Below are 23,203 nucleotides of genomic sequence, written 5' to 3' on the forward strand. Positions count from 1 at the left end.
GTGGTAAAGAATCCGCCTGCCAAAGCAGGAGACATAGGTTCGCTCCCTGGGTTGGGAAGATCCCCTGGAGAAGGGAATGGCAACCCACTCCAGTATTCATGCCTGGGAAATCCCACGGACAGAGGAGCCTGGCAGGCTACAGTCCACGGGGTCACAATGGCCGGACATTGGCTTCGAGTCGGACATGGCTAAGACACTGAGCAACAAAAAATTATACATATCAGAATGATGAATTATTAAAAATTGCTCTATCAGGATAGTCATAATGAATATTAACTATGCTGTGGTATCAGGAAGTCCTTTTTATAAATCTATTTCTATTTATCGAATTTCTGCCAAATGACTGCAAAATATCATCAGTGTATCTAGGAATTACCAGTTTGACCTTTGAATATGTTTATTTCATTTTCACATGATATTAACTATAACTCTGACTCTCTTGTAAGTAGAAATAACTTCCCTTAGGAAACAAATAACAATGCCATTCATTTTCTAATACTATTTTATTTTCACTCAGAAATAAAAACCACAGGAAAGGAGCAATTGGAAGCTTCTATAATTATTGCCACAACTAGGAAGGAAAAATGTCAATGTCTACTTAATGAGCATCATAGACATGCTACAAATGTATACAGTTATCTAGAAAGTTTGAACTATGAGAACTCATCAGATACTTGACCTCCAAAATAATTTTATCCTGGGCTGCTGTCTATTTAAAATTGTTTCTAATGTTCTCTAACTCTTCTTTAGAAATTGCTTCTCTGTTGCACCTTGTTTCAAACTTCATGACAGACTCCTCCACATTTTATAGTAATATAATTTGATCACTAATTGTTCAGAAGCTCCGTGTTAACAGTAAGTTGCAGACAAAATGCTCAAAGTTGCTCTCACTAGGGGCACCAAATCTCATGCTCTGAAAACATCAGTTTTCTGGACGGAACACACAGCTGTACTGTTTAAAGTTTTAGGGAGTGACTGATACCAGGCAGATTCATTCACATGTGGCACCTCTTAAATAGACCACTTTACACTGATTTTATTTTTCTGTCCTTTTCAAGGCTGCAGCCTATGGAAAGTACAATGCAAAGCCATGCCCCATGCTGCTAGACCACTGGAGGCATCTGCTCTCAAGAACAACTTTCAGCCTTGTGGCCTCTTGCAAGAGCTCATCTCAGTGGTTCAAACGGTACCCTTTTGGAGGAGAACAAAGGGGTCAGTATAGGACAGATGATCTCTTCATTCACAATCTCAGACGTGAGTTTTTTATGATAATAATTTAGTGATAAATTAACATTCCACCAAATGGACTACTCTTTTAGTAGCTTCATCACACAAAAGTAATAATTTAATAAATATAATTAATATTTAATAAAAAATAATAATGATTCATGTTGATGTGTGGCAGAGGTCAACACAATATTGTAAAGCAACTGTCCTCCATCAAAAAAAAAAAGACAAAAAAACACAAAACTAAACATAGTACATACATCATGTAATGACTATACACCATCGAAATTCTATGTGACACCTTTAACCTAAAAGTAATGCTTTAAAAAAGGAATATAGTTTCTATGTATCTATTGCCAGGAGAAATATCAATAACCTCAGATATGCAGATGACACCATCTTTATGGCAGAAAGTGAAGAACTAAAGAGCCTCTTGATGAAAGTGAAAGATGAGAGTGAATAAGTTGGCTTAAAACTCGACATTCAGTGTTCGCAGCCGCCGCCGCGCCGCCGTCGCTCTCCAACGCCAGCGCCGCCTCTAGCTCGCCGAGCTCCAGCCGAAGGAGAAGGGGGGTAAATAAGGAGGTCTCTATACCATGGCTCGTACAAAGCAGACTGCCCGCAAATCCACCGGTGGTAAAGCACCGAGGAAGCAACTCGCTACAAAAGCCGCTCGCAAGAGTGCGCCCTCTACTGGAGGGGTGAAGAAACCTCATCGTTACAGGCCTGGTACTGTGGCACTCCGTGAAATTAGACGTTATCAGAAGTCCACTGAACTTCTGATCCGCAAACTTCCCTTCCAGCGTCTGGTGCGGGAAATTGCTCAGGACTTCAAAACAGACCTGCGCTTCCAGAGCGCAGCTATCGGTGCTTTGCAGGAGGCAAGTGAGGCCTATCTGGTTGGCCTTTTTGAAGACACCAACCTGTGTGCTATCCATGCCAAACGTGTAACAATTATGCCAAAAGACATCCAGCTAGCACGCCGCATACGTGGAGAACGTGCTTAAGAATCCACTATGATGGGAAACATTTCATTCTTTAAAAAAAAAAAAAAAAAAATTCTCTTCTTCCTGTTATTGGTAGTTCTGAACGTTAGATATTTTTTTTCCATGGGGTCAAAAGGTACCTAAGTATATGATTGCAAGTGGAAAAATAGGGGACAGAAATCAGGTATTGGCAGTTTTTCCATTTTCATTTGTGTGTGAATTTTTAATATAAATGCGGGGACATAAAGCATTAATGAAAGTCAAAATGTTTCAGTGAACAAGTTTCAGCAGTTCAACTTTATAACAATTATAAATAAACCTGTTAAATTTAAAAAAAAAAAAAACAAAAAAAAACTCGACATTCAGAAAACAAAGATCATGGCTTCCAGTCCGCAGCACTTCATGGCAAATAGATGGTGAAACAATGGAAACGGTGACAGATGTTATTTTGGGGGGGCTCCAAATTCACTGCAGATGGTGAATGCAGCTATGAAATTAAATGTCACTTGCTCCTTGGAAGAGAAGCTATGACCAACCTAGACAGTATATTAAAAAACAGAGACATTACTTTGCCAACAAAGGTCCGTCTAGTCAAGGCTATGGTTTTTCCAGTGGTCATGTATGGATGTGACAGTTGGACTATAAAGAAAGCTGAGCGCCAAAGAATTGATGCTTTTGAACTGTGGTGTTGGAGAAGACTCTTGAGAGTCCCTTGGACTGCAAGGAGATCCAACCAGTCCATCCTGAAGGAGATCAGTCCTGGGTGTTCATTGGAAGGACTGATGTTGAAGCTGAAACTCCAGTACTTTGGCCACCTGATGTGAAGAACTGACTCAATGGAAAAGACTCTGATGCTGGGAAAGATTGAAGGCAGGAGCAGAAGGGGATGGCAGAGGATGAGATGGTTGGATGGAATCACCAACTCGATGGTCATGAGTTTGAGTAAGCTCTGGGAGTTGGTGATGGACAGGGAGGCCTGGTGTGCTGCAGTCCATGGGGTCACAAAGAGTCAGACATGACTGAGCGACTGAACTGAACTCATACACATTTTTATTTGTGCACAAATATAAATATGTACTATACATTACATATAATACTAGTCACTCAGTCGTGTTTGACTCGTTGCTACCTCATGAACTGTAGTCTGCCAGCAAGGCTCCTCTGTCCATGGAATTCTCCAGGCAAGAATACTGGAGTGGGTAGCCACTTCCTTCTCCAGGGGATCTTCCTGGTCCAGGGAGCAAACTGGAGTCTCCTGCATTCCAGGCAGATTCTTTATCATCTGAGCCACCAGGGAAGCCCATACATTACACAGGCATGCATATATGTAGAACATTTTATACATATATAAATGAAATATGTAAGTAATATTTAAAGAAATATCTTATTTACTAAATATTCATAAATAATGGTCTTAGTTTCATTACCTATTTTGCTTGCTTGTTAAGCTTGGAAAATAGTCTCTAACCATAAGAAACTTTCTTAACAAGTTAGCTCATGTTGGTTTTTAAAAAGGAGAAAAAGTTGAAATAAAATGTTGTCACCAAAACTGTGGAAGGTTTCTCTCCCTCTCAGTGTAGTGAGTTTTTTTTATCATTTTACTATGAATGTAGGTGACATAGAGGACTGTGAAAAACAGACAGACTTTGATCTGGGACTGTGGAGAATAGAGGGCCTCCTAATCCAATAACACTGCTTCTTCCACCAAACAGAATTCCAATAAACACATGGAATTGCACAAAACTTGCCTATGGAATTCTTCAATTTTTATTTACAATCAAACTTCACACATTCACACATGTTTGTAAGCCAGTGTACACTGTTTAACTGATAATTTTTGGATGTCATGTTGACTGAACCCAAAGCATGTTCGTATTCTGAAAGTAATAACAGTTTGTATGGGTTTCATGTGGGGGGAAGATATACACCATGTGCTCCATGAAGGAAGTCTAGTAGATTAGTACATGAACCATAGACTATTTTCTGCATCTTAAAAGAAAGCTGCTCAGAGCTGGCTCATATTTTAAAAGCCATTTTTTAAATTGCACTGGCTGCTGTAACTATCTTTTCTGGGGTTATTTAGTGCTAATAATGTGTAGTGGGTTGTTACCACATCTTACTGTAACCCAGAGAGTTTCTAGAGATACTATGGTGTCAGAACTCAGAAGGATAGCACAAAGCTATTTGCTACTTTCCCTTTATGTAGTTAGGCTGCCTGAATTTTTATTTGCCCAAATAGCAATAACATTGGCTTCAAATTCTATTTATGGAGTTTTAGTAATTAGAAATACAGTGTGTGCCCTGACTCTGTGCCCAGTCCTCTAAAACCCTTTTCCTCACCTTCTTTATCTTACAAATCTACTGTCCAATAGCCTTTTAATTATGGGACCTGACACTGAAGACAGCTTTTGATTTTCTGATTTCTGCATATGTGCAAATTGATTTAGATGATAATAAAAGGCCTTCCTTACCTTTGGTTCTTTGTTATTATTTTTAATTGAAGTATAATTGCTTTATAGTGTGATATTTCTACTGTATAGCAGTGTGAATCAGCCATCCATATACATGTATCCCCTCCATCCGGAACTTCCCCTCTAATCCCAGTCCTCTAGGTCATCACAGAGAACCAAGCCGAGCTCCTTGTGCTACACAAGATTCCCACTAGTTATCTACTTTACACACAATAGTGTATACTGTCAATGCTACTCCAACAATTCATCCCACCCTCCCCTTTCCGCCACCCCAGATCCACATGTCCATTCTACATCTGTGTCTGTTGTAGCTGTTGTTTGTATTGATAATAATGTCCTCATTACAAACTATAGTTTACACAATATGGCACATTGTGTAAGATAAATATGCACGGGAGGGTTATTTTCCATTGTGATAATAGCACCTCCACTCTCAGAATGATGATCTGAAAGAGTGCCATGGTTCTCTTAAGTGAACAACACAAATCTTTACCTCTTCTCTCCAAAACAAGCATAAAATCCTTATCCTTGGATACAGGATACATCTTATCCTTGGATGCAAGTGTAAACACTAGTACGGTCTGTCTAGTCACTGCTCGGGCAAGCTAGAATCCTACCAGAAGCTGCCATATGTGAAGCCAATGCTTTGGATGGGCCGTGGGGTCACAGGGAATGATCAGGAAGCAAGAGGAGCAGACCTGGATTTCAGTTCGTAATGGCTCCTTGTAGCTGTGTGACTATATTTAGGTCACTTAAATTTTCTATGCCTCTTCTTTCATCAAACAGAAGTACTAACACTTCAGAGTCCTCTGAGTAACATATGTGGCGATAGATTATGAAATGAAAAACCTTAAACATCCTTAAAGTTTTGACTTTTGATAATATTAGGTTAAATCCAAAAGTGGCACTGGTATCAACACATCTTTTTTTTTCTTGGCCATTATCCCCAGTCTTGGGCATTTTAGATGCACCAAGTAATGTCTTTTTACAGTGATTGCAAGAGGCTGTGAACATGTGTTTTCACCCGGCTTTGAGATCAGTCGACATAAAGCACTGTATAAGTTTAAGGTGTACAAGATGATAATCTGATATGTGTAGATGCTGTGAAGTGCCTATCATAATTTTGGTTATCACAAGAGGTTGTTAAGTTAGACTAAGCATAAGGTACTAGCTAAAGGACCTTTTTATGTGGGAAAGATTTCATGGGCTTTAAAAACAAAATGTTGATTGAATCTTGGTCTTAGTGATAAAGTGCATGATGAGTAAAATTCAGACATAATTGTAGGTAAACAAATTATCTGGTCTCCCCATAGTCCAAATGTTTGAATGCCTATATCTTTATTTTAAAAATATCGGGATCGGGATTGGGAATGCATGTAAATCCATGGCTGATTCATATCAATGTATGACAAAACCCACTGGAAAAAAAATAAAAAAAAAAAAAAAAAAAAAAAAGAGAAAAAGAGAAAAAAAAATAAACATTGGTCATACAATATTCTTAAAAAAAAATGATTTAAATGTGTTTAACATTCTAAATATCTTTAAGAAAATATAAATAAATCAGCTATTTCCTTAATTAAATATTTTTTTGCAAAGCAGGTAAATCCTATTGAATCAAATTTATAAATAATAAAAAATGACTTTCAACTGTTCAAATATGGATAAAACTTAAGTATATAATGCCAATATTGTGATTCTCATTAATTTTATATTTTATATATTCAACTAAACCATGTCAGACAATTTTATTGATGCTAATTGATATTACTACAATGAAAATTATCAAGGTATATCTGTGATTGCTTTTTAACCAAAAAACTGATTTATTCATAAAAGTTATTATATAATAGTTTGCCCAATTTATTTTTCATTATAATGAATAAAAATAAGTTGACATTTTATAATTGCCAGGCACTGTTCTTAGTTCTTATTTTCTTGAAATATTGCTAACAGTTTTCTGACATTTACATTCTTCTCAATTGATTTTATCAAATAAGGAACACTGGCTTTTGGTTGCTATTTAACTTTAGCAAGAACTTCACATTCCTAATACTGAATGAAATCTTAATCTGTATAAGATAGTTTTCAGATTTTTTAAGCATGCGTAAGTCCTGGCAACCCTTCAAGGCCAAAATTAATTAAAGTATATAATGTGAATCTAGGCTTCTCAGGTGGCGCTAATGGTGAAGAACCCGCCTGCCAATGCAGGTTAGACATAAAAGACACAGGTTCGATCCTTAGGTCGGGAAGATCCCCTGGAGGAGGGCACAGCAACCCACTCCAGTATTCTTGCCTGGAGCGTCCCATGGACAGAGGAGCCTGGAGGTCTACAGTCCATGGGGTCACAGAGAGTCAGACACAACTGAATGTGAATCCACCTACCTACTCTGGCAATTATTCATTCATTCTTTCATCTATTCAACAAATGTTAATGGAAAAACAACCTTGCCAGGCACTCATCTTAGTTCTTGTACTGCACCAATGAACAAAACAGGTTTTATCTCTGATTCATGGCTTCACTTAAGACAGATGAGAAAACTGAGGTCCAGCATGAATAAATTACTTGTTCAAAAGCATGTGAATAGTCTATTTTTAAGTGTTTTCCCAGGCTAGGGATACTCCCACAATTCCACACTGCTCTTCCCTCTTCCCGCCTCACCAACTCCTCACTGGCTTGTACTAAGTTTAAACATTAATTTACCATATGTGGATGTACACTTTTCTAGAGTTTGATAAAAACAACACAATGACACATTCTTTTTTAGATTTCTTTCTACAGAAGGTTCCATGCGTCTTATCTTGCCAATCATAAAATAAGTAAGAACCCCCATCTTATACTTGGGCGAATCTGACAGTAATGGGCACAGAGAATTGACAGGACATACTCAATGATGGATTCCTTCTGACACAGAATCATCAGGAAAATGTTAAGCTATCATTACTAATTCCAATCACTGCATTCTCCTAAAATAAGCCTATTTTCTGTTTTTAATGACCTCAGTCATATCCATCTCCCTCTAATCCTAAAATTGCCTTTGGTTAAATAGTGACACAGCCTACAAGAAATATATTAATTCTGCCTGCTAATATATTAATAATTATATTAGTAATACATTAATTTTGAAATAAACTACCTAACTTTATCCTAGTTTTGGCTTTCATGATTTGAACTCTCCAAAAGGAATCCCTGTTAGATGATCAAAATTTATATCAATGCTATGTCAATGGCCTGAAGGCAACTGCTTCTGAGATACAAAAAAACTGGAGAAATGTTAGAGTACACTGTAGTATTTTGTTTTTTTGTTTGTTTGCTTGCTTTCAAATTATAGAAAATGTATTACATCTACAAAGCTTGCATGGATGCTGGTTATATTTACCATAATTTGCTTTCACTCACCATTATGTGTCAGCTTCTGTTTTATATGATTTCCCACATCACAGCTATTTTTCTACAGTAAGTAGAAAAGTAAGTATTCAGGGTTTCTCTGGAAAACACAAAGTTGAGCTCACTTCTTAAATTCCTTAGGTTAATACACACACACATGCTACACAGAAATAAAAATATGGATAAATGCATGCATGAACATATATATAAATATTTATACTTCCTATATCTGTGATTTTGTCTTGTATCACAGATTTTTTTGAGTGAAAGTCCTGTAAGAATGGTGGTTAATTTAATGAACTCAAAAATCATCCTACTTAAAAAAATCATCCTACTTTATCAAAAGTACTTATGCCACTAAGAAATGTCTAAAACTTTTCATTAATAATCTACCTGATCAGTATTCCTAATTGCTAAAAATATCTATAATTTTTTTTACAAAAGTAAACATTATACATTTTTCTGATGATGAGACAAAATAATTCATGAATAGAGTTGGCACAGGCAAGTAAGGACAACATCCACTCCAATAAATCAGTCCCTTGTAGAAAGGAAAATAGTTGTACACAGCCATAAATTAACTTTAATTAAGCTCATCAAACTTCTCTGCAATCTAACTGAAGGAATACATTTGATATATGTTAAACTTTGCCAGCATTTCAGAAACAGTAAAATGCTACAGACCTCAAAAAAGGGGTTTGCCATGGAAGACACTAATGCCATCATTAAAGCATTAACAAATCTTTAACAATATTTGTTGAAAAACCAAAGGGTTGCTAAATTTATGCACTTATAAAGTAGAAGCAACATGATCTGTGGTTGTGGCACTGGTCCAGCATTGAAAGACAAGAGCATTCTCTCCAATTCTGCCACGGTCGCTGCCTCTAATTTATATTGTACAGAAGATGGATGTGATCACGGAAAATAATTACAGGAAATATGTAATAAACCAGTCCACACTATAATAAACTATCTTGACTGTTTTGTCTGTCATGTCTTTTGATAATATTTACTTCCAGAAATAAGGGCTTCTCTGGTAGCTCATGTGGTGAAGAATCTGCCTGCAATACAGGAGACCCCGGTTTGATTCCTGGGTCAGGAAGATCCCCTGGAGAAGGGATAGGCTACCATCTCCAGTATTCTTGGGCTTCCTAGGTAGCTCAGATGGTAAAAAATCCACCCGCAATGTGGGAGATCTGGTTTTGATCCCTAGGTTGAGAAGATCTCCTGAAGAAAGGAAAGGCTACCCACCCCAGTATTCTGGCCTAGAGAATTCCATGGACAGAGGGGCCTGGCTGGCTACAGCCCATGGGGTCGCGAAGAGTCGGACATGACTGAGTGTCAAAAAGTGTAATGAGTTTGTTTATAAGCTCAATCTTAGCCACATATAGGATGGGGAACACTTGTTTGGATAGTGGGTCAAGTGAAAAATAACAAAATGAGTGAGATAAGCAACAGGATATGGTTTTAGGGCTCAATATTGGTTTACTGTATAGATGGCTGTCAAAAAAGGCTAATGAGGCATTTGGCTGCAGAACTGAAGTAATAAACACAGTAAGAACATGATTATCTCACTGGACTGCACAAATTGGACCCCATCTGGTGTATAGTGCTAATTTCTGGGAGTCATTTTTCAACACAAACATTGATGACTTCAAGGGCTTTCCAAATTACATAAATGATCCTGAAACTCTATAAAATGCGATAGTTAAGAAAATATTTGTCTTTAAATATTTTAAGAGATATTGTCTACGATATGAGAAGAAGATTTAGGCTTACTAAGCCAGTGCTAACATCTAAATGGATTAGTTGTTATGTATGAGTTAAGATCCCTACAAAATCAATATGAGAATTAAAATGAAAACCAAGATGGATTGCCAACTCTGATGAGAATAATTTCATTATATTTCTCTCTACACACCTTTTCCTCAAGAATCCTTGTGTGCAACTTTAAATAGAATATGAAAGACTTCATCATGAATAGAGCTTGGAAAGTAAGTTTTCAAAAGATAAAGCAGTCTGGGGTAAGAATCTTTTGAAACATACTAAATATGATAATGAAGACATAATTAGTAAGTAGACATTGCCAAGAAGTCAGCCACATATCTGCACACATTTTATTCAATGATATTAACACATCAGTGTGAGAGCTGGACCATAAAGAGAGCTGAGCACCAAAGAATTGATGCTTTAGAATTGTGGTGCTGGAGAAGACTCTTGAGAGTCTCTTGGACAGCCAGGAAATCACACCAGTCAATCATAAAAGAAATCAACCCTGAATATTCATTGGAAGGACTGACACTGAAGCTCCAATGTTTTGGCCACCTGATGTGATGAGTCCACTCATTGGAAAAGACCGATGCTAGGAAAGATTGAAGGCAAAAGAGGAAGACAGAAGCAAAGGATGAGATAGTTAGAAAGCATCACTGAGTCAATGGACATGAATTTGAGCAAACTAGGGAAGATAGTGAAGGACAGAGAAGCCTGGCATGGTGCAGTCCATGGGTTCACAAACATTTAGAACATCCGAGGCTGGTTCCTCGTGAGGAGCAGCAACAGGACAAAAAGGATGACCCAAGGACCTACTAAAAAGTAGCTTTCTATATTCTAGCTGTTACCAGGTTTGATAGGTATATATTCCTCAAAGAATATATTTTGGATTATTTCTCATATATACATATACACAAATTTAATGCCAACAATAGGTCTCAGAAATTACAGTGAGGGAGGTACAACTGTGGCTATTGTATGAAACATAACTATGGTGCTACGTAGTACTGTATATCTCACTATTAATTCACATTGAGTTGACAGTTAAAATCTTCTTTTTCTTTATTGCTGCACCATGAGGCTTGTGAGATCTTAGTCCCTTGAAATGAAGTGAAATGAGTTTCTCAGTCATGTCTGACTCTTGGTTACCCCATCGACTACACAGTCCATGAAATTCTCCAGATCAGAATACTGGAGTGGGTAGTCCTTCCCTTCTCCAGGGGATCTATCCCAACGCAGGGACTGAACCCAGGTCTCCCACATTGCAGGTGAATGCTTGACCAGCTGAGCCACAAGGGAAGCCCAAGAATACTAGAGTGAGTAGCCTATCCCTTCTCCAGGGAGTCTTCCCAACTCAGGAATCAAAACAGGATCTCCTGCAATGCAGGTGGATTCTTTACCAATTGAGCTATGAGGCAATCCCTTAGATCCCTGATCAGCGATCAAACCCAGGCCCCCAGCAATGGAAGCATGGCGTCTTAACCACTGGACTAACAGGGAATTATCGATAGCTGGAATTTTTTTCCTGGCAAAAGGAAGCTGAAGAAGGTACTAGCTCTGTACACACTTAGAAATTTAATGAATACTGATAATCATAAGAAAAAATTATGAAGCATTGATCCTAAAGGAAGAAAAAGTTCAAACTGCAAAAAAATAAAATTAAGAGAGCAAAGGTATTTTGTCAAAGCTGCCTCTAGGCTAGCAGATCCCAAATTGGGGCTGTATGTCCGAACTGCTGGGGGCACTGTTTAAGATACATTTGTCAGAGTCCTACACACAGACTGATTCAGTAGGTGACAAATATTTCTGCCAAAATCCCCACAATGTACTGAAATCACTGTTCAATGGTTTTCATCTAAAACATTACAAACAGGTGTTTTCAATCCATTTTCTGCCACTAATGAACTCAATGTTCAAAGCTGAATAGCATAAGTAATATGAAATTGCCCTAATTAAGCAGAAATAGCAACCATAAAAATGGGCCCAACCATGAAAAACACCCTTGTTATGGAAATTATTTTTTCTCATTGTTTAGATTTTTAATTACATACACAATAAATGGCTGGTCTTAGAAAGCAGAAATAAAAGCAAAAAGCCTAATCACTCATTATCAAAATGTTCAGTAACTGCCACTGCTATGAAAATATTTTAGTGTATTCTTAAAATCACTTAACATACACTTAAAATCACTGCAGACGGTGACTGCAGCCATGAAATTAAAAGACTTGTGCTCCTTGGAAGAAAAGCTATGACAAACCTAGACAGCATATTAAAGAAACAGAGATATTACTTTGCCAACAAAGGTCTGTCTAGTCAAAGCTATGGTTTTTCCAGTAGTCATGTATGGATGTGAGAGTTGGACTATAAAGAAAGCTAAGCACTGAAGAACTGATGCTTTTGAACTGTGGTGCTGGAGAAGACTCTTGAGAGTCTCTTGGACTGCAAGGAGATCAAACCTGTCAATCCTAAAGCAATCAGTCCTGAATTGGAAGGACTGATGCTGAAGCTGAAATTCCAATACATTGGTCACTTGATGCAAAGAGTCAACTCATTAGAAAAGACCTTGATGCTGGGAAAGATTGAAGGCATGAGGAGAAGGAGACAACAGAGGATGAGATGGTTGGATGGCATCAATGGACATGGGTTTGAGCAAGCTTCAGGAGATGAAGGACAGGGAAGCCTGGCATGCTGCAGTCCATGGGGTCACAGAGAGTCAGAGAGTTCAGAGTGACTGAACAACAAAGACTTTTATTGGATTATAGTTGATTTAATTTTTGGCTGCTTGAATATATGTTTTTAAATCAGATCAGTAGACTTATTCTAGCGAGATGCTTACTTAGTAACAAATGAACATTTTGTATGTTGTCAGTCTCATACTCTCATGATTTATCTTTGTTCATACAATAAAACAGTTCACTAGTTTCTCATTATTTACAAAATTAGAAGAAAAATATCTATGATAGTGTTCTTTGATTATGCCCTGAACAGCAAGTATCTCCCTACATCTTTTAAACTAGTATCTTTCTAGGAATGGGCTCTGGGGTTAAATACACACACACACACACACACACCTCTGTATCACAGTTTATTATAAGCAAAAATTAGACCTGATAGAAATTTCAAGATGTTTATCCCCCAAAGGGAAAAAGAGAGACACAGGTTAAAAAGATGGTGAGGTATACTGTGAGATGGGACCAAACATCCCACAGCAGAGGCCCAACACTGCTTTCAATGCCTGAGGTCTGTCCCCATCCTCCTGGGAATTAACAAGAGCCTGAGTGAGCAGAGGAGATTCTGGAGCCCACTTATGGGTTCCCACAAGAGGACAGTTTTGGAATTTTGAATATTATCACTTACCCAGTTGGATAAAGCTGTACTTACAATAGACACAGTATTCCCCAAGCGACAGTGATAGTCACTCAGTTGTGTCTGACTCTTTGTGGCCCTATGGACTGTAGTCCACCAGGCTCCTCTCTCTGTGGAATTCTCCAGGCAAGAATGCTAGAGTGGGTTGCCATGCCCTTCTCCAGGTAATCCTCCCAACCCAGGGATCAGACCTTGGTCTCCCGCATTGCAGGCAGATTCTTCACCATCTGAGCCACCAGGAAACTTGCAATACACATAGTATTTCAAAAGACAGGAAAAAGGAGACAGAATCTATGGTGGGTCAAGCAGCTCTTTAAGAACAAAGGTAATTATGATTCTATGTCTGGAAGCTGCCGCCTTGTGCTCCTCCTTTGCCCAGAGAAAGATGATAGAAGAAAACAGGAAAGTAAGGACTGACTCCAAGAAGGAAGCATGGTCATCACACATATGCACTTGGGAACAGAGAACACACTACCTACAAATATACCTCCAAAAATGCCTGTGATGGAGTCGGTGAGTGGACAGTCAACTTTGGCTCAGAAACAAGTCTCCTAATTTCTAGGAAAAAGGATAGGTAAGATCCAGTCTATGAGTTAATAAAGATCACAATATTAACAGAGATCATAGCTACAATGATTAAAATAAGAACTCTATGTCATGCAAAATCAGATTAAACAACAGACCCAAACAATACTGACTCATTTAAAAGCACAGTGCCCTCCTGGAGGTTTCCATTCACAAAGACAAAACCATTAGGTCACAGAACACCAAATTCTCTAGACACTGCATGTGGGCACGCTCAGTCGTGTCTGACTCTTTGAGACACCATGGACTCTAGACCGCCAGGCTCCTCTGTCCACGGAATTTCCCAGGCAAGAACACTGGAATGGGTTGTCATTTCCTCTTCCAAGGGATCTTCTCAACCCCAAGGATCAAACCTGCATCTCCTGCATTGGCAGGTGGATTCTTTACCATTGAGTCATCTGGGAAGCCCCTCTCCAGACTACATGTCATTATTAAGATTCATTTTTATCCACATATGAATAAGACCATTTGGCATTTGTTAAAGATGTTATGTTCGCATTCTTTTTCCTGAATACAGAATCAATATTTTTATGACAAAAAGGTTTAGCTCAGAAAAACCCTTATAGCACTGAAAATCATGAATGCAGCATTTCAATGGTTTTCTGTGGCCCATTTTCTATCCACTGTACCTGTAACCCTAGACTGTACCAAAGAGAGGATTTAATGTTTTAAGCAAAAGGTGATCACTATTAAAAACTACATGCCCACTTCACTTCCTGAATTTAATACACGTTTAGGAGACTTCTCACTCAGGAGGAGAACAGACTTCAAATTTAGTGCATAAAAGTAATGACTTCATTACGGTGGGTGAACCTGTAAAGCTAATATCTACAAGGACAGATCAAATACATCAACTTACTAAGGGCCTAATCCACTTTAGGAATACTGGCTAGATGAATCATAGTTTACTTAAAATTATATAGTGTTATAATATAGTACAGTGTTAGTCACACAATCGTTTCTGACTCCACAACCCCATGGACTGTCACCTGCTAAGTTCCTCTGTCCATGGATTTTCCAGGCAAGAATACCCAGTGGGTTGCCACTCCCTTCTCCTTGTTCTACCAAACTGTCTAAAGTCAGCAAATCAGATGCATGAAGCCTTCTCTCACGTTATAGAATGATTTAACCTGGGGGTATGCCAAAAATGTATGTCTTTTAAACCTTGTACTTTCTATTTCTTTGTCTCCATCCAGTTTTCTTTCCCATCCCAAACTATAAACAAATCAGTGACATAAATTCCAAGGGTTTAAATTGAGCCAAATGTTGGAGTATCTCATACTCACAGTTTTTTATCTTTTGAGACATGCCTTTGATTTTCACTTGTGAATCAAGCACTCTCCTCGCCATGACATTCACAGCCTTTTATCAAATTGGGTATAAATAACTCTCCCTACCTCACTTCCTGCTCATCCTTCTGAAAATATTCTATTTTCTAATCAGGCCAAACCATATATTCTCCCCAGATGGACCACACTTGCTATGTTCTATTTCCAGCTAAAGTGCTTCCCGGATATTTACCACTTATCCTTCTAGACATCACCAACTCAACAGACATGAATTTGAGCAAACTCTGGGAGATAGTAAAGGACAGCAAAGCCTGGTATGCTGCAGTCCATGGGGTTGCAAAGAGTCAGACACGACCTAGCTACTGAACTGTTACCATATAGTTTTTTGAGAGGCCTCTCCTACACTCAGAAAAGGCTTTTATTAAATGTGTTTAAAAAAAATGTGTTTAAAGATGTTAATGATTAAAGTAAGAGAGTCAGCTGAGCCAGTGTTTACTGAATGCTTACTATGGCCTAGTCATCCATCATTTCATTTATCTTTACTGCATTATACAATTTTAGTCATGAGGAAACAGGCTAAAAGGATAACAACAGGCTCAAGGTTAATCAAGATCAAAGAGTACAATTTGAGATTCTCATTTCAAAATCTGAACTCTTGGAAAATATTCAACACTCAAGCCAACTTTTGTGAAGGTAGACACACACTATGGCCCAGTCTCCCTTTGTCTTGATGTTGCTAAGACTTTGCCTTATTATCATTGTATGCATTCCCTTCCTTTCCATTTCTCATCACCTGTAAATTCATTCAGGACAGAGACTGTGTCACTCACCTTTACAGCCTTCCCAAAACCAGAGGCCACACAAGCGAGCACACATGTGCACACAACACACAGATGTGTAACACAAAAGAAGGGGAAAGACTGGCTCTACTTTGGTGGGAAAAAGCAAAGCAGACCGAAGGCGAGGCCAGTCTCAGAACCACACTGGCCATGAGCAAATAAATCAGACCGCCCAAATGGAACACACGCTCACACTCACGGTTACACATTCTCTGCTATGATAACTTGAATTTCTACAATCTAGAATTCAGTTAGTTCTCCTATTTTCAATCTTCAGTCTCTTTATAGTTTAATTCCAGTTTCTTTCTCTCCTAAATCCTCCAGTTAATACCACTTTCAGCTTGGTTGCCTGGATGAATAGCTCTGTAATACGTACATTCTCTGTTGGATAAAACATTTTGTGTTCCAAAGTAATTCTTTACAGCTAGATGTTGGCAACCTCAGCTTCAGGGGAATAAATAACTACCTGGAAACACATTCGTGAGGCCAGGTGATGGTTCTTAGAAACCTTATTTTCCCATCTTTGCATCACCTGTGGACTAATGGGTAGAACAGGTGGCATCTGCCTGGGAAGTCTCCTGGCAAAGCAGCTGTTTCCTGCTCAGACAATGAATGGATTTAAACTTGCAACATCTTTAATCAAAGAGCACTTTTCCGTAAGTGGTGAGTCATCTGGAGTTATTCCAGGTAAGGGCACTCGTATTTCATATCAATTGGACATGGGATAGGTCTGCGTGTTAGTTTGGAATAGCTGGGGACTCTGGCTACGGCACACACAATCATTATTCAACACCTTTTATGTCGTAGGTGTCATACAAAGCAGTGTGTGTGTGTGTGTATGTGCACGCGCGCGCATGTGTTCAGCCACTCAGTCCTGTCTGACTCTTTGTAACCTCCATGGACTGTAGCCCGCCAGGCTCCTTTGTCCATGCAATTTTCCAGGGAAGAATACTGGAGCAGGTTGTCATTTCCTTCTCCAGGGGATCTTCCCAACCTAGGGATCGAACCTGAATCTCTTGTGGTCTCCTGCATTGGCAGGCAGATTCTTTACCACTAGCGCCACCTGGGATGCCCATACAAAGCGCTAGGTATATATTATTTTTATCTTCTAATAGAATAAGAAGGGTATGCTGATTTTACAAAGAATAAATCTGGGGTTCAGAGAGGTTACATAAGGTTTAGAATCCAGAGAAGAGGTGAGTATGTGGCAAAGGAGTTCTCAAGCCAGTGAATCTGACCACAGATGCTCTCTTTCAACCATGCAGCCTTGCGACCTGGAGAAAATGCACCTCTGCCGAACAGCACCTAAGAAACTGTATCATGGACAAAGTAACACGGAAGTCTAACACATACAGGCCTTCCCTGGTGGCTCAGCTGGTAAAGAATCCACCTGCAATGCAGGAGACCCCAGTTCGATTCCTGGGTCAAGAAGATCCCCTGGAGATTCTTGGCCTTCCCTGGTGGCTCAGATGGTAAAGAATCGCTTGCAATACAGGAGACCTGGGTTCGATCCCTGGGAGAAAGGAAAGGTTACCCACTCCAGTATTCTGGCCTGGAGAATTCCATGGACAGAGGGGCCTGGCAGGCTACAGTCCATGGGGTCCCAAAAAATCAGACACCAATAAGCAACTTTCATTTTTCACATTTCATAGTACACACATGAGAAAATGAGCAACTCCTTACTAAAACTTATTAATGAAGAGGAACTAAAAATACATTTAATTATAAATTGTCAATGACTGTCTCTCTCACCTATCCACTATACCCACTATGAGAACACTGGTCTCTGGTTATTTTATTGTCCTGGGCTATTTTCACACTTTCATAGCATCCTGGGATTCTGAGCCAAGGGTACTGTAAGGATCTCTGCATCTCAGGCAGCCTGAGAAGCTAGCGATAGGATCTCCATTAGGACAGAGAACACTGGAGACAAGACCTTCTTCCTGAGCCTCTGGGAGCGATCTGCTTACCTTCCAGGATAAAGGAAAATCAATCTTTCTCTCTCTGTGATACAGGCAGGCAGATGGGCCAGCAGCCAACAAAAGCTCAGAGTCTCCTAACTGAGATCTTCCTCTTCTAGGATACAAACCTCCTGTAAGCACAGGTGAACACCATTCTTATAGCATTGCCAGGCTTCCCTGGTAGCTCAGCTGGTAAAGAATCCACCCTGCAATGCATGAGATGCCAGTTGGATTCCTAGACCGGGAAGATCCTCTGGAGACAGGACAAGCTACCCACTCCAGTATTTCTGGGCTTCCTTGGTGGCTCAGATGGTAAAGAATCCTCCTGTAATGTGGGAGATGTGGGTTTGATCCCTGGGTTGGGAAGATCCCCTGGAGAAGGGTATGGCAACCCACTCCAGTATTCTTGCATGGAGAATCCCCATGGACAGAGGAGCCTGGCAGGGTACAATCCGTGCAGTGGCAGAGAGTCAGACATGCCCGAGTGAACTGAACACCGCACAGGGTGCACTGGGTGGGGGGGGGGAGGGAACCAGAGGAAAGACAGCTCTCAGGCTGTGACTTCTGCTGTAATAAATCATCTGTGTTTCCAGGGTCTAGCGTCTTCTATGCGTATTTGTGCGTGAAACTGTGACAGGCTCAGCTGCTAGCTTACAAGCAGGCTCTGAGAGCCTTCCCAGCGTCAGAATTAACACCAGAGGTTCTTAAAGTGCGTTCCTAGGCCAGCCGTGTGAACGTTGCTTGGAAACTTGTTAGAGAATGACTTGTTAGAGTCACTAGCAGATGACTGGGCCTCAGCCCAGACCTGTTGAAATCAGTAACTCTGGGATTGAAGCTTAGCAATTTCCTCTTCAATAAGCCATCTGAGTAATTCTGATACACAATATAACTTATGAACCACTGAAATATACTATATTCATGTATTTCTAGTCATAATAATACCATTTAACAGCACCCTGCTCACATAAATTTATTTTGAAAGAACATCCAACAGGTCTATCTCTAAAACATTTTGGATTTCTTGGAAGAAATAACTCTTGTGTGTAAATCACTCCTATGTGTTTCAAGTTATTTGAAAACTCTCTGATGTAGTACAAATGCTAACTTCATGACCATGATTTAGCACCAAAGAGTTGCCTCAATTCTAAACATATTACTTAGTTGAGCCAAAAAAGAGCCTGTAATGAGCATCTATGAAAATAAAAAGCTCCTTCCGTTATTCTGTCTCTAAGTAGAAATGTCTTGCTTTTTAAAATATAACTGATTTTTTAAATTGTGATAACTCATCATAAAAACCAGAGTATGTGAAAAACAGTGGGGGAAAAAAATTAAACATCATTAACATCTGTCCTACATTCTGCCAGAACGTTTTTGCCAAAAGAATTACCCAAGGATAATATCAGATAGCAGGTTTTAATGACTGTATAGTATTCTTCTAAACTGTAATTTGTCTATAACCAATCCATCCTCTACTGTATCACTGAAATTTTTCTATTTTTTAAACTTCTATTGTAAAACATATTGCCCAGGGGTACGAGTAATTCCTTAGGATAAGTTCAATTAGAAAATTATTAAAACTGTATGCAAATGTTTCATTACAAGCAATCAATAGCTTTCGCATATACCAACAAATCCTCTCAGAACATTCAGAAGAAACACAGTCTAACAAAATGGCAAATTTTCTTTCTCATTTGTGTGATAAAACTTTGCTCACTTCTTTATTTGTAAAACAAAAAGAGTGAGACCTTTCATTTTGGATAAGCTGTTTATACAAAATACATAGAAAGATATTGCTTTTTGATTCATTCTAAGAGAGTTTGTCGTTTAACAGAGGATTTAACCTGCAACAGCAATAATATCTGATCTTACTCTTCCATCTTATTTACGACTTTGTTAATATTATTGCTATAATATCACTTTGGCATCATTTTGCTAATATACTAGTTTTTTAAAAATCCTTAACCACTTATAAATTATGCCTGCCAACTCTACTCTACCATGAAAGTGAAAGCAAAAGCATTAGATGCTCAGCTGTGTCCAACTCTTTGCAACGCTATGGGCTATAGCCCACCAGGCTCCTCTGTCCATGGGATTCTCCAGGCAAGAATACTAGGGTTGGTTGTCATTTCCTTCTCCAAGGGATCTCCTGCAACCCAGGGATTGAATCGCAACCGGGTCTCCTGCATTTCAGGCAGATTCTTTACAGTCTGAGTTACCACCACTGGTCAATAAATTTTTAACTTCTTTGATCTCTATCAAAGTCAAATAAAAAACAAAACTTTGAGCAGAGTTTCCCTCAGGCTTTCCCCAGTAGCTCTTCTCATCCTGCATAAAAACATACTCACAAATACACGTCATGCTCTTTCAGACTTTACAGTTTTTAAAAATTCTATATTTTCCCTCCAGGAATCCTTTTTTTAATATTTGCATTAAACCTCACACCTGTATTAACAAAAACAATAGTCTAGACCTGGCTCTGAGCACTAATATTATTTCTGTTCACCATTATTTTTGCTCTAAAATGTCCTCTCTCATTATTCAGATCAGATAAAATAGTTCAAGTGTCTTATTCATGATATAGATGGAGATGCTATACATTCTGAACTGTGGTGCTGGAGAAGACTCTTGAGAGTCCCCTGGACAGCAAGAAGATCAAACCAGCCAGTCCTAAAGGAAACCAACCCTGAATATTCATTGGAAGGACTGAGGCTGAAGCTGAAGCTCCAATACTTTGGCTACCTGATGCAAAGAGCTGACTTATTGGAAAAGATCCTGATGCTGCATAAGATTGAGGGCAGGAGGAGAAGGGGAAGACAGAGGATGAGATGGTTGGATGGCATCACTAACTCAATGGACATGAGTTTGAACAAACTCTGGGAGATGGTGAAGGTCAGGGAAGCCTAGAGTACTGCAGTCCACGGGGGTAGCAAAGAGTCGGTCAGACACGACTTAGTGACTGAACAAAAATACATCTGACTCCTAACATATTGAAATATGTTTTTTTTTTTTTTATTTTTGTCATTGCCCCTTGAATGATAGGTTATTGATCTGTAGGAATTCTTTATATATTCTAGCCCATTAGGGTCTTCTAGCTGTTCCCTTTGGAAAAGTACTCACTCATTTCAGGAGTGCATTTCATAGTCAGGCAATTTTTGGTCATTCAATTGTCAGATCAGAGGCCACTTTCTTTGCTGACCACCAAATCCAAAGATACTCACTTTACTGGATCATGTGTTGTGTTTAATTTTCTCAGTAGCACTTACCACTAAGAAAAATGGTCTCATTTATTTGTTTGTTTATATTTATTTCTGCCCACTAGAGTTTAAGAGCTGGAATCTTTTCTGTTGAGTGTTGGATTCCCATCTCCCAGAATAGTGACTGGTTCTTAGGAGGCATGGGGGAAAAAAATCAATGAAGGAAAGCGTGGAGTCCAGTTAGTCCAAATACTGGTAGATTATCTGAGTGGCTTTGGTTCATTTCTTTCTCTCTGAACTGAAGGAAGAAAGGGTTTAGTCTATTCAGTCTTAACACTATTAAATAAATGCATTCATTAATTCAATAAATATTTCTCTTCTATCATGTGCCAAGCCCTGGAGTGGGGATACAGAAGAAAACAACAACACTTAGGTCAAGAAATTCCTGGCCTGGGTGTCCATGTAAGGCCAGATGAGGAGGTTAGCACAGGGGAATAGGAATGGAGGGAGAAAAGACAATGAACACAGTTACAATAAGAGTAACAAGAAGAAACAATCATAACAATTAAGTCACACGGCGTCCATAAGGACACATGTGTAATACATATGCTGTCCCAGATAAGACTCCACAATTTTCTAAGTGAACTACCATAGTTATTCCAACTTTACAAACAATAAAGTCATGGTCAGAAAGAGATGATACCATTCTCAGTATCTGAAGCCAGTAATTTTAAGTATCCATCTCTGTCCTTCTGAGTTCAAAGCCCATGGTTTTAATCACTTCACTATATTACTCATCATGTTCAATGTTAAAACAACCTACGATGGAAAGAAGACTGTGGAAACTAGGAAGAGAGTTCAGGGAAACTTGGCATAACAGCAGTTCACTTGTCAGAGGAATTTTAGTTTTGTTTTCAGAGAAGTTGCTGAGTACAGTGATGTCAGTCTCCTGAATGATCCCACTTCTGAAATATCATATAGAGGGAATTACAGAAGACATGGTGAGAGCAAGGCAATTTTGACTCTGGAAAGTGACAGATGACTGATAAAGGCATCATCAGATTACAGGAAGCCATCGCCTAGGCTCTAAGAGAAGGAAGCTTGCTGGCAAGTGGATTCACACATCTGACTCCCAGGTTCTCAGGAAAGTGAGCACAAGCGTGCATGAGGAGTGGTTGACAGAAAACCTGCATTGGAAGCAGGGAGACAACAGCTGGTTTTCCTTCTTCAAACAATCAGACTACTGTCCCCCCACAAATTTTAACATAAGTGGCTCAGAAGGTGAAGAATCTGCCTGCGATGCAGCAGACCTGGGTTCGATAACTGGGTTGGGAAGATCCCTTGGAGAAGGGACTGGTCTTGTCTGGAGAATTCCTTCAACAGAGGAACCTGGTGGGCTACAGTCCATGGGGTCACAGAGAGTCGGACACAACTGAGAGACTACCAGTAAAACATATTAGAAGGATATGAGAATAAAAAGAGAATGAGAGAAAGAGAAGGAGAGAGAATATCGGGTGGGGGGCAGTGGGCAGTAACTTATGTTTTCCCATCTTGAGTCTCCTCAGGGTGTACCTTTGGGTGGGTGGGGGTAGGTGGGGTAGGGTGGTGGGCCACAGTGGCTGAGGGCTTGAAGGCGAGCATCCTCTTTCCATCCTGAGTTCCCTCAGGGCTCACCATGGGGCACGGCAGCTGTAATGTGATGGCTTGAATGTTATAACATCCTTTGTTTACTGATATGGCAGCAACATTTGTTATTCACATTACTCACATATGCACATGAGGAAAACAAGGGTTACTTAGACTATATAACTCGAGGAAGACTGTGTACCTGACCACTGGTCAAGTGGGCACAAGATGTGACCCCCCACGCTATCCTGAGTCTGAGCCTCTTCCTGCTGGGCTGTTGCCTTCACCCTATGCTTAAACTGCTTGCTGCCTAAATATCTGTAGCCAAATACAGGCACCCTGTGGCCGTGAGCTGACTTCCACTAAACACTTAGTAAACGCAGATTTATTTCGTGCCACATACAAAGAAGGGCATGGCAACCCACTTCAGGATTCTTGCCTGGAGAATTCCATAGACGGAGGAGCCTGGCGGGCAACAGGGCATGGGGTCACAAAGAGTCGGAC

The 23,203-nt window shown here is 39.5% G+C and overlaps 2 protein-coding genes across 3 annotated transcripts in view; one reads left to right on the plus strand and one right to left on the minus strand.

The window, feature by feature from the left end:
• DLGAP1 (DLG associated protein 1) overlaps nt 1–23,203 on the minus strand; it is a 770,938-nt gene that overhangs the window by 611,733 nt on the left and 136,002 nt on the right. The window contains exon 3 of one of the 2 annotated variants that reach the window (XM_043443645.1): nt 8,082–8,169. The exons of the other annotated variant lie outside the window; for it this stretch is intronic. The gene's annotated coding sequence lies outside the window, so the exon portion shown is untranslated. The remainder of the gene's footprint in view (nt 1–8,081; nt 8,170–23,203) is intronic. 2 annotated transcript variants of the gene reach the window in all.
• On the plus strand, nt 1,708–2,491 carry LOC122425345 (histone H3.3A). Its single transcript, XM_043443653.1, has one exon. The coding sequence runs from the start codon at nt 1,824–1,826 to the stop codon at nt 2,232–2,234; it is 411 nt and encodes a 136-aa protein (XP_043299588.1). The 5' UTR covers nt 1,708–1,823; the 3' UTR covers nt 2,235–2,491.

This window comes from Cervus canadensis, chromosome 23, assembly GCF_019320065.1.
Source record: "Cervus canadensis isolate Bull #8, Minnesota chromosome 23, ASM1932006v1, whole genome shotgun sequence".
Lineage (NCBI taxonomy): Eukaryota > Metazoa > Chordata > Mammalia > Artiodactyla > Cervidae > Cervus > Cervus canadensis.

Excerpts from the sequence above, each read along its gene's own strand:
- LOC122425345 (XM_043443653.1), top strand. The coding sequence starts at position 1,824 with ATGGCTCGTACAAAGCAGACTGCCCGCAAATCCACCGGTGGTAAAGCA.